The sequence below is a fragment of the Callionymus lyra genome, chromosome 2 (genome assembly GCF_982586985.1).
Source record: "Callionymus lyra chromosome 2, fCalLyr1.hap1.1, whole genome shotgun sequence".
In the NCBI taxonomy this organism is placed as follows: Eukaryota; Metazoa; Chordata; class Actinopteri; order Syngnathiformes; family Callionymidae; genus Callionymus; species Callionymus lyra.
Genome location: NC_141819.1, coordinates 6,469,713 through 6,482,435, shown reverse-complemented (window position 1 = coordinate 6,482,435; position 12,723 = coordinate 6,469,713). Strand labels below are relative to the sequence as shown.

General features: G+C 41.1%; 1 protein-coding gene across 1 annotated transcript; it reads left to right on the top strand.

The window, feature by feature from the left end:
- The first annotated feature begins 1,453 nt into the window (after window positions 1–1,453).
- On the top strand, window positions 1,454–11,799 carry LOC148085189 (docking protein 4-like). The gene is made up of 8 exons (XM_087781637.1): window positions 1,454–1,519; window positions 4,152–4,259; window positions 4,847–4,961; window positions 5,971–6,090; window positions 7,906–8,095; window positions 8,919–9,057; window positions 9,178–9,277; window positions 11,681–11,799. The coding sequence occupies exons 1-8, from the start codon at window positions 1,454–1,456 to the stop codon at window positions 11,797–11,799; spliced, it is 957 nt and encodes a 318-aa protein (XP_087637763.1).
- Window positions 11,800–12,723: the final 924 nt, after the last annotated feature.

Below are 12,723 nucleotides of genomic sequence, written 5' to 3'. Positions count from 1 at the left end.
CATTTGCAATCTGCCTGATCAGTGGTGAAGGAGACTGCCTGTCTTGAGTCTGGTCCTTTCAAGGTTTCTGCCTCCCAGAGGCAGTTTTTCCCTTGCAACAGTGATGTTTTTATCACAAGCTCTTGGCAGTAACTAGAAGCTGCACTGGTAGCGTAGAGTTTAAACTGAAGAAGTAAATTATAAACCATGAATCCACAGATTAAATCTTTGTAAATAATACAAATATTACTCACTACTCGTAGTCAAGACTGTGTAGTTGGACAATGGATACTTCACCACAGGATGAACACAATTACTATTATACCCTGTGGCTGTTGTTCTTTTTTTCTTACCTGTTTGTCATCGGTGAAGGGATGTAAATGCAATAAAAAAAAGCGGAAAACATCCGCCGGAAGTGGATTCCCTAAAAAAAGAAGCAGACAGAAAATTATCTTTATCTCTGGGTCAAGGTGACCCGAATGCCCAAAAATATTTTCTTATCTATCTATTGAAAAAAGACTTTCAGTTCTTTCATATGAGAACAATGTTTTTAAACCCTTGCGTTATCTTAGGGTCAAGGTGACCCGAAGGCCCAAAAAACAAATGAGTTTGTGGTATCCCTTTTGTTGTCTCTGGGTCAATGTGAACGACCTTCCTGGCTTCTATAAATACATATGCAGTGGTGAAGACAACACAAGGGTTACAACAAACACATTTGTTTTTGGGCCTTCGGGTCACCTTGACCCAAAGATAACGCAAGGGTTTAAAAACTAGTTTTGATACGAAAGAAATGAAAGTATTTTTTTCAACGAGATAAGATAAGATAAGAAAATATACACGTAGACATTGCAGTTACAATAATCTGACACTAGAAGAAACTACAAACACAACATTACATATTGTTGCTTTAATTTATCATCGGCCGCTTATGTCTGTGAAATCCTGGTACAACATATTTAATTTAATTTAAATTCTATTGTTTGTTTTGGTTTTTTAAGGAAATGCATATTAATAATACCTCATTAAAAGGAAAATAATGAAAATAAAGTACTGACATCGACTTCATCAACTGCATCGTTGTTTCTTTCCAAGCAGCAACACAATTCTATGTGTGTTTCAGAGCATTTTTAATCATGATTTTGGGGATTTCTAGTTGACCTAAGTTGACTTTTCCAGCAGCATGAAACTTTAACACACACACACACACACCCTCAAACTCACACACATGCACAGAGACACACACGCTTTCTCTGCAGCTTCCCATCCACTTATAAGTGCGTGTGTAATAGCGATGAATAATAAATGATAATGTTGTGCTTCCCACCACACCAGTGCAGAGTGCTGGGAGGTTGACGATACACGGCTCATCCGAGGAAGAAGTAGGACAGCCTTGGACTCACTGCGAGGATCTTCGGCGGCAGTCCGATCTAAATGGTCTCTCCAGCAACGGCCAGTGGTTCCGACTCATCCGAAAATGGCCACGAACTACAACGACGTCGTCAAGCAGGGATACGTCCGCATGCGCAGCCGCAAGTTGGGGGTGAGTCGGATCTCGGAGCGATGTTGAGTGTGAGATGGTTCCTGTTTTCCTTCTGTTGACGTCCCTGCCGTTGATGCATTTCATTTATGGGTTTCCATCGATCATGTTCCCAACTCTGTGGGCAGTACCAGGAAGGGTCAAGCGGCTCGTTCGGCACTGAAGTACTATTTGTATTTACAACTGAACTGGAAATACCAGTAGAAACACTTTACTGGAGAAATGGATCCAATTTGAGGCCGTATGACAAAAATAACAGACATTATTCTAGAACAGGTGCAGCATAGAAGAGGTGGGTTTGGACCGGGAAGCTCATGGTGGGGCAACAAGAGAAGGCAGACAGATGTGCAAAGACAGACTCGAAGTCCAAACCGGGCCACTGGATAAGTTGGGAAAAAAAAGGGGTCGTATCAAAGGCTTACAGGGAAAATATGAAGAAGATGGACAGCAGGACAACTCCAAGGCCATGTGCAAAAGAGGAAGCAACCGCCATAGAGAGTGATCGGGAAAATGCAGTTTGATTTAGACCAGAGTCTTCTCTTCCCACCTAAGATCGTCACTTATAACCTCAGGCTCTACCTTGTCTTTTGGTAAACCTCTCAGAATCCGCCATTCATTGGGGAACTAACTGAACTATCAGTTGGTGAAGGATATGAAAGACTGAAAATTTGGCTTGTGTGCTTCCGGTTCAGGTTTGGTTTTAGAATAGTTGTCCAGCCTCAACCAAGATCCTTTAGGGATGGTAGTGCGAGGAGTTAGTTGAACGGAGCAGCAGCTGGCTCTGGATCAAGACAAAGGGATTTTTTTGGACTGGAGTGAGAGGAACCACTTGCAGCCGAACACCTCAAAGACCAAGGAGCTGGTCTTGGACTCCGGGACGTCCAGTGTCCATCAGAGGTGACGAGGTGGAGATAGTTCACAACTATAAGTACCTCGAGGTGTGTCTGGACAGTAAACTGGTCCTGCAACAAAGACCATGTATATAAGAAAGTTCAGAGTAGACTGTACTTTCTGAGGAGGATCATTGAACATCTGCAGGAAACTCCTCTGCATGTTCTACCAGTCTGTGGTGGTCAGTGTTCTATGCTGTGGTGTGTTGGGGTGGGTCAAGGTGGAGTGTCAACAGGTTGATCAGGAGCTCTGTGGTTGAAGCTGGACTCACTGGTGACAAGAGAGGAGATCACTGGACAAACTATTGTCCATCATGGATGATGACATCATCCTCTCAACATTGTCATCAGTGAACAGAGAAGCACGAATGCTCCTCCCATGATGCAACACTAATAGACTCAGGGACTCGAGTTTGGAGCAGGAGAGGAATAAACGTATGATGTATTGTATTCCATTGTATTCTTTGTATCCTTTTTCTTTGCGTTATTTCCTTTTGACCTCTGTTCTTTATAGTTGTACTTTGTTTTGCGCTTTTTTCTTGTTCTTTTTTTTACGATCTCTGCTGTGAACTGAAACCCAATTTCATGAAGGATACCTCCAGAGGGATTAATAAAGTCGATCTAATCCTATCTAAACTAATCTAAAGAAAGTTTGGCTTTAAATAAAACGTGTTCTCGAGGTGATCAAATGATCTAATGGCTAATGAAGTCATTTCTACTGTTGCGTAAGTAAGTAATATTTGTATAGCGCTTTTCCAGACCAGGGTCACAAAGCGCTTAAACAATCAAAACAATATTCAATAAAATATATACTTTAAAGGTCCAGATAACACCTATAGGTAACAACAAAGGTATTGGGAAGCAGCAGGGGCACGAATGATTTGTCATACTGGGCAGAGGTAGAGACTGTCTTGTATTCACTTGGAAAAAAAAATGTAAACAAAAAACTGAAACAACAAAGATATGTATTACTGTATAACTGCACAGCTGTAGCACCTTGTTTTGTGGGCTCTGCCCTGAGGACCTAATCCACATCTTAGGCTCTGGTGGCCGAAATTGTCAAAAACCTTTCGCCTTCATGCAGAGAAATAGTTACTTGGACTTTCTTTTAAGTGGGCGGCAGACATGTTGTGTGTAAAAGAGGACAGTAGTGGTGAAGTTGTGTTCACATGTAGCTACAAGGGGATGTCTCTTGAGAAAAATTGAGTTTAGCCACAAATAATATGGGTTTTGAAAATAGGAATTTCATGTTTTAGCCATTTCTAAAAAAACTAATACTTGTAAGACACTCTATTGGCATCAAAATAAACCATAGCATGAGTGAGGAGATGATGAAAACATGTTAAATTAAAGTAAGTTTATCAAATTTATTTAACCACATGCAACATTATTATAATTCAATGCTGGTACTGTTCGTCTGCTTCATGTGTGAGACGTCTCTGTGCCAGGAACTGGACTCTACTCTAAAGAATAAACCTCCTGTGACCTTAATAAACATAGAAACTGTGATGGAGATATTACAGCAGCCTCAACCCTTGGTGCCTCAACATGTAAAAGACATGTAAGATCTGTATTCTCACTTGTAAACAAGTAAATAATTGTGGCGTTATTTTTCCATTTCTAAGTTAGTTTTTTGCTGATAGAAGATATGATAATTGAGTTAATTTTAGTTACTGATTCTGCTGAGCTGTTGACATCTAAAGACGCCAATCGAGTTTCCTAGTGTGTTCTGCCTCCTCTGCCAGATCTATCGTCGTTGCTGGCTGGTTTTCAAGAAATCCTCCAGCAAAGGACCTCATCGACTGGAGAAATACCCGGACGAAAAGACATCGTACAACCAAACCTGTCCTAAGGTGGGTTCAGTGTCCTTGTTCTGAACTATTCCCCATCTGTCCCTCATGAGCAAGACCCCCAAATACTTGAAGTCAAACAGAAACCGAGACACTTGTCTAAGGTACGGTAGCATCAAACATTGGCTGCCTCTTCCGACTCACCATGGTGATCAGATGACAGTTCGACTTCTCCCTTCACCTGATGGTCAAGGACATATGATTGCTGATCAGATAAAAATATATATATAAACATGATGATACTGTAGACAAGAGTCTTTCATCTACGAGGGTTATCCCTTACACAGGCTCCAGTCGAGGGACTATAGAGCTCTAACTACATCTAGTTGGCAATTCCCAGCCTCACAACGGCACAACTAAATAGATGACATTCCATGTCCCAAGAGACAGTCCAGGAATCGGACCACCAAGGACTCTGCCGCTGACTCTGATGCCAGATCTCAACACCTGACCTTTATGATCCCTCTTGCAATTGTTGAGCCCTCTTGTGTGTGTAGAGATACCAATGACAATACACTTGTTTCTGTGTTCTCAGCTGTTCATGCAGGATTCACTTATTCCGTTTGCTTTTCTTCCCACATGTCGCCCAGGTGATCGAGATCGGCAATGTCAAGAATGTCATTCGGTTACAAAGAGACTGCAAGAGACAAGCCGTGGCCGTCTTGTGCACAGATGACACGTCGCGCACCTTCACCTGTGATTCTGGTAATGGACACACTCGACAACACAATCACACACAATCGTGAGTGAGTGAGTGAGTGTCCTCGTGTTTACCTTCATTCTCTCTGTCATAAGATTTTCGACTTTAATCCGACGTTGAAACCTGTAGGGTTAAAAAAAATGTAGGACATAATTAGGATCAGTATATTTGCTATACAAGGTCATAAGCAATGATGTCACAATACCAAGCTAGAATTTGTTCTAATGTCAGCAAGAGCTCACTGTGTCAAGGTCAGCAGTCTGGTACGTTGGTTGCTGCTTCATAAACACTTCAATCCTACTATTCAACTGTCCTCGCAGGAGCTGAAAGCTGGACCTCCAGTAGGCAATGTCACTGTTGTGTTTATGTCTATGAATAGTAGTCCAGCTAGTTCTGGTCCTCCAAAGGGAGCTCCAGTCATGGTTGGGTTGTTTCAAGGTCGGCTCTTGCTGTGAGACAATGGGCTTCTGACTTGAGCTCTGAATTTGTGAAACTCTCAAAGGTCACCGAGGACAGCTGGTCCACGGGCACTTCCTTGACAAGATCAGGAATGCTCTAGATTAGAAGATGGTCCAGACCAGGGGGTGGGCAAACCGGTCCTCAAAGGGCCGCAGTGGCTGCAGGGTTTTGTTCCAACCGAGCGAGCATGTACAGTTTAACCAATGAAGTTTCAGCTGAAACAAGCAACACCAGACAAATGATTACAATCCTTAGACCCCTGATTGGTCAAAAAGTTTCCTCTGGATTGTTTGGAACAAAAACCTGCACCCTCTTTTAGGACCAAGTTAACCCACCTCTGGTTTGGACCACCATGTCCCAAGACAGGACAAAACTCTTGACTGGTGTACATATAATATTCCCTTTACCATTGTATTCAGTATAACTTAGTAGCTAAATTTAATAATTCGATCATGTATCCTGGTGTTTATGTAAGAACCGTACAGAAACTCTTGTGTGTAACAGCTTCGTGTGTAGCTTGTGTTGACCTGTGAATGTTACCGTCCATCCCTTCAGAGCTGGAAGCAGAAGACTGGTTCAAGACGTTACACAAAGAGTGTACAGGAACTCGAGTCAGCGACATCAGTCTGGGGGAGCCGGACCTGCTCGCTGCTGGGGTTCACTGTGAACACACAGGTGACGCACACGTGCTCGTACTGGATTACACACCTTGTTATTAAATGTCACATTTCTCTAGTGGTTTTGATTCAAAATAACTCATTGAGGTACGTTGTGTTAACTAACCGCCTCGGAAGGGAGGGACAAGACTAACTGGGTCAATACTGTGTTTTAATAACTCTGGGATGTATGTTTGTGTTTTACTAATAAAAACACATTGAATTTAGCATTAATTCAAGTTATTTGCCAGCAATTAAATAGATGGATGGATGGATGGATGGATGGATGGATGGATGGATGGATGGATGGATGGATGGATGGATGGATGGATGGATGGATGGATGGATGGATGGATGGATGGATGATGGATGGATGGATGAGTGGATGAATGGATGGATGATTAAATAGATGGATGGATGGAACTTTAATGATGAATGGATGGATGGATGGATGGATGGATGGATGGATGGATGGATGGATGGATGGATGGATGGATGGATGGATGGATGGATGGATGGATGGATGGATGGATGGATGGATGGATGGATGGATGGATGGATGGATGGATGGATGATTAAATAGATGGATGGATGGAACTTTAATGATGAATGGATGGATGGATGGATGGATGGATGGATGGATGGATGGATGGATGGATGGATGGATGGATGGATGGATGGATGGATGGATGGATGGATGGATGGATGGATGGATGGATGGATGAATGGATGGATGATTAAATAGATGGATGGATGGAACTTTAATGATGGATGGATGGATGGATGGATGGATGGATGGATGGATGGATGGATGGATGGATGGATGGATGGATGGATGGATGGATGGATGGATGGATGGATGGATGGATGAGTGGATGAATGGATGGATGATTAAATAGATGGATGGATGGAACTTTAATGATGAATGGATGGATGGATGGATGGATGGATGGATGGATGGATGGATGGATGGATGGATGGATGGATGGATGGATGGATGGATGGATGGATGGATGGATGGATGGATGGATGGATGGATGATGGATGGATGGATGAGTGGATGAATGGATGGATGATTAAATAGATGGATGGATGGAACTTTAATGATGAATGGATGGATGGATGGATGGATGGATGGATGGATGGATGGATGGATGGATGGATGGATGGATGGATGGATGGATGGATGGATGGATGGATGGATGGATGGATGGATGGATGGATGGATGGATGGATGGATGGATGGATGGATGGATGATTAAATAGATGGATGGATGGAACTTTAATGATGAATGGATGGATGGATGGATGGATGGATGGATGGATGGATGGATGGATGGATGGATGGATGGATGGATGGATGGATGGATGGATGGATGGATGGATGGATGGATGGATGGATGATTAAATGGATGGATGGATGGATGGATGGATGGATGGATGGATGGATGGATGGATGGATGGATGGATGGATGGATGGATGGATGGATGGATGGATGTATGGATGGATGGATGGATGGATGGATGGATGGATGGATGGATGGATGGATGGATGGATGGATGATTAAATAGATGGATGGATGGAACTTTAATGATGGATGGATGGATGGATGGATGGATGGATGGATGGATGGATGGATGGATGGATGGATGGATGGATGGATGCCACAGATGGAGAGCATGACCATGTTTTTAGATTCTTAACACAACACTGGTGACAAAAACATCATGTCGTCTAACAAAGGAACTCATGGAATCATCTTGTTTCTGTTGCTGAATCAATGAATTCACCAGATGCTCCTTAATTGTACGATAATGTTCCGTCCTCGTCCAGAGCGCTTCAGCGTCTTCATGAGTCCCTACTCCAACCTGGACATCTACGGCGAGTGCATGATGCAGATCACTCAGGAGAACATCTACCTGTGGGACGTGCACAAGCCCAGCACCAAACTGGTCACTTGGCCCCTCAGTTCCCTGCGTCGATACGGACGCGACGCCACGTGTTTCACCTTCGAGGCGGGCAGGTGAGGCGTGTGCACGTGTGCACGTGTGCACGTGAGTGCATGTTCTTAGTTAGATGTATCCTGGAGAAGCAGAGGAAGTGCTAGTATTAGAAAGATGTCCTGAAGAACAATGATGACGTCATCTATCCAGAGCAAAGTCAATCATTCTGGCAGGAAGTGACACAAACGAGATCCTGTCGATGGTAAAAGGTTAATTGCGCATGTTTTCCAGCAGCTCTGGGTAGTTGTGTGTACCTTAATATTTGTACTAAAATAACTAGTGATGACGCAAAGTTGACACTTTGTTACGAAAATACCTAAATTGAGTATCAATTATATTAAATCAAAAAGGCTAAAAAAAATTGCATTAAAGATTTGTTTTGTTTTTAATTATTGGAATGAAAATATGAAACGATACGTAAAAAAATATATCATTTAGGAAATATTCCAGTTTTTAAATTCAATTATTCAATACAAATAAATTCAACTTTTCAAAATTAAATTATTTAAAATGTTTAATTCAATATTCTAATGACACTGATCTACTTCCGTTGTGTCAACAGTAAAAAATGGAGGAATTTACGGCTTTTTTTTATCCATGTTTTTGCAAAACCTATTATGTATTTTCGTAAAATATTTCGGTAGAGTTCAGTAGAACTTGGCAGCTCTCGAGGGTCTGGAGGAGGGCGTGGTCTTTATGAAACGTTCAAGATTCAGGACTACTTGAATTAAAACCAGTGTGTATATGTTTGACTGTATTTTCAAATATTTTATCTATTAAATAAAATCTGCATCAGGGAAATATTCTGGCGTCCGTCAATCGATGATGTTCTGTGGTGTGCAGCAAATGTGACAGTGGAGAAGGACTCTACACTTTCCAGACGAGACAAGGAGAACAAATCTACCAGCGGGTCCACTCTTGTACTCTGGCCATCGCCGAGCACCACAAGAGGGCGCTCATGGAGATGGAGAGGAACATCAGGGTAACAAACCTTAAGATGTTTTTCTTTGACCAAGTGTCTTCTGTGTCCTTTGAGCAGAAATCTGTATTGGTTACGACAGAGTGGGAAATAATTCAAATAAAACCTGAATTGTTTCTTCAGTTGCTGTCCAAACGGTCTGAGCCCAACTTCTACCCGTGCACCGCCACGGACATCCTGCCTCGCTCCGCCTACTGGCACCACATCACCGGGAGCCAGACCGGTACGTTCCACTGGACCCTCAAACACATCCACACCCCAAGACCTAAAAATAAAACAGTGGCAAGCTTTTCACTTATGCCACTTCTACATTATAACATAATAACAGCAACTAAATTCTGAGGACCTTCACCTTCCAGGTACAAACCAGGATGGGACTCACCAGTTAGTGGACACAGCAAAGACAGAGCAACAGGAAGACGTAGACCTATAGAGAGATTGAGATGTATATCTATATACAGTGGTATGAAAAAGTTTGCTCACCCCTGTACATTTTCATGATTTTCCTTTATAAATCATTGGTTGTTTGGATAAAAATTCCAGTTAAATATATCTTATAGGAGACAAACACAGTGATATTTGAGAAGTAAAATAAAGTTTATATGATTTACAGAAAGTGTGAAAGAATTATTTAAACAAAATTAGGCATGTGTATAAATTTAGGCATCAGAAAGGAAAAATGACTCAATATTTAGTGTATCTTCTTCAGAAATAACAGCCTCTAAACGCTTCCTATAGCTTCCAATGAGGGTCTGGATTCTGGTGGAAGGTGTTTTGGATCTTCTTTACAGAACGTTATACTTGTTCCTCTGCATGAACGCCTTAGTAGATTTTGAGCAGTGTTTCGGATCATTGTCTTGTTGAAAGATCCAGCCCCGGCACAACTTCAACTTTGTTACTGATTCCTGGACATTGTTCTCCAGAATCTGCTGATATTGAGATATTGATATTCTCAAATATCACTGTGTTTGTCTCCTATCAGATATATTTAACTGGATTTTTTTATCCAAACAACCAATGATTTATGAAGGAAAATCATGAAAATGTACAGCGGTGCCCAAATACCACTGTATATAGAGAGAGATTTTGTATTTTTAAATGTGTTTTCTTCTGAATCATAACAATCTTCTCAGTAGGGAAACGTAGGATATATCTTGAACGTTTGAAAGAGAATTAGTGATTAAATGGTGCGAGGAATGTTGCTTAGAAAATTAACGAGTTCTTAAGTCTTAAATTATGGAATATATATATATATATATATATATATATAAACAATTTCCCGAAGGAGACCTCCTGAGGGATCAATAAAGTTTTACCTTACCTTTTACCTTACCTTATATATATTTTTATAGTGGCGTGAGGAGACTGTGAATAACAGTCATGATTATGTTTTAAAATACTTTCAGGATATTTGGGGAAATGACAACGAAATGAGACGCTAAATTCATGACAAGTTCAAGTAAGAAGGTAGCATTATTTTTCATTAAAAAATATTCAACCACACACAAACAAACCCAATACCTGTTTGCGTCCAAAATCTTCCATTAAACACATTAATTTATGTTTACCTAGGTCACATGACCAGAAGTGTTTCTTCTTCTCTGAAAAAAATATCAACCCAAGTCGTTTCTATGGTTTATTGTAACAACAGCGTTAAGGCGTGGAATTATGTCGGTCTGTGTCGTGTTCTTTCATGTCTATTAAATCATACTAATAGTTAGTTAAGTCAAGGTTATTTGTAAAGATCTTTCTAGACCAGGGTCACAAAGCGCTTGAACAATCAAAAACAAAACACAGTTAAAATATATACTTTAAAAGATCAAGACACACACGACAAACACAGCAACAACAAGAAAGTTAAGAAGCCCAAATAAAAATGTGTTCAAATGTGTCACAGAGATGGTTCTAAAGCTTAGGAGCAACAGTCTGGAAGGATTTCTCTCCTCTGGTCCTGAAGTTCAGGAACCATCAGTAGATTCTGATCCACAGACCTCAGAGCCCGAGCTGGGGTGTAAGTCTGGATTAGATCACTGATGGAAGGTCTGACCATGAATAGATCTGAAAGTAAGAACCAGAATTTTAAAGTTGATCCTGAAAGAAACTGGCAGCCAGTGAAGAGTTTGAAGGATCGGAGAAATGTGAGTTCTTCTACTAGAGCGGCTCAGAATTCTGGCTGCAGAGTTCTGAATCAACTGCATGCGAGACACATCCTTCTTGTTTAGACACCAAAATAAACTGTTACAATAGTGTAAACGACACAAACACATCATGTTGGGACATAATTTCCCTAGATTTAGAGATTTTTCTCAGTTGAAACAGTTTCTGGTCAGTTTTCTGCAGTGTTGAACAAGAGACATGTCTTTATCAAATACAACACCCAGGTTTCTTAGGCTCAGTTTGACTGACTGACCTAATTCACCCAAGTACTGACTCAACACTGGAACCTTATCATCATCAATAACCAAAGTTTCAGTTTTGTCCACATTTAGCTTCAGCAACAGTTTTCACTCATTGTTTGATTTTTAGCAACAACTGACGAAGATATTCAGCCTCTGGGGCTCAGTTGGACCAAATGAGCAGTAGAATAATGAAATGATATTGTGTAAAAACAGTTTTGTATTCACAGGACACTCGAGGAGATGCTCGGAGAGGTCGAGAGAGTCGGAGCAGCAGCTGCCGCCTGTTCGTGTGGAACCCGATCCCTTCTCTGCAGAGGACGTCACCAGCTTCATAGAAATGCCTTGAATCCCATCAGATCCCAACATCAGAGTCGTTATTAGCATTTTTTCCTTCAAGATATATGGTGATTTTCTCAGACACATGGAGAAGTCACCTCTTCCTGTTCGGAATGGAAGACAATGACTGCCAGGAAACTTTGGAACTACTTGAATCCGATGATTGACAGACGATTGAGAAGATAAAGCATTGATGTTAATATTTAAATTTTAAAAATGATTATGACACTTTCTGCCAAAAGGTGATAGAAAACATAAAAAGAAGTAAAGACTCAATATTAAAAAATATATACTTTCCCCTCTACTTGTTTATTTTCTTTGTTCATCATCATTCTAACATCCCTTTCATGTCAGACGATCCTATCAGATGAACAGACGAACTTTAGCTGAAGAGGCTGTTCATGATCAGTGATTTAACGTCAAAAATGTCGTCGACAAAGACTCAGCTTGTTCCGAAGCAAATATCAAACTATCCTTACCGGGGTCTGTAAATTTGGCCGTGTGGAACATAGAACATGGAGCACTTTTCAGCACTTAATCGTCTACTGAGTCGCTCTAGTAGAAGAACTCACATTTCTCCGATCCTTTAAACTCTTCACTGAATCTCTTCTTCTTCTTTCAGGATCATTTTAAAATTCTGGTTCTTACTTTCAGATCTATTCATGGTCAGACCTTCCATCGGTGATCTGATCCAGACTTACACCCCAGCTCGGGCTCTGAGGTCTGTGGATCAGAATCTACTGATGGTTCCTGAACTTCAGGACCAGAGGAGAGAAATCCTTCTGGAAATCTTGTGTTTGTCTATGTTGTCTTGACCTTTTAAAACCTATTTTTTAGTATTGTGTTGGATTGTTAAAGCACTTTGTGACCCTGCTCTAGAAAAGCGCTTTACAAATAACTATTACTTACTTACTTACAATTTACGACATCAATT

What these genes read in the sequence shown, in the direction of transcription:
- LOC148085189 (XM_087781637.1), top strand. Translation starts at nt 1,454, where the DNA reads ATGGCCACGAACTACAACGACGTCGTCAAGCAGGGATACGTCCGCATG. An exon ending in ACAACCAAACCTGTCCTAAG is followed by an intron (nt 4,260 to 4,846) that starts GTGGGTTCAGTG and finishes CATGTCGCCCAG; the next exon opens with GTGATCGAGATCGGCAATGT. An exon ending in TTCACCTTCGAGGCGGGCAG is followed by an intron (nt 8,096 to 8,918) that starts GTGAGGCGTGTG and finishes TGTGGTGTGCAG; the next exon opens with CAAATGTGACAGTGGAGAAG.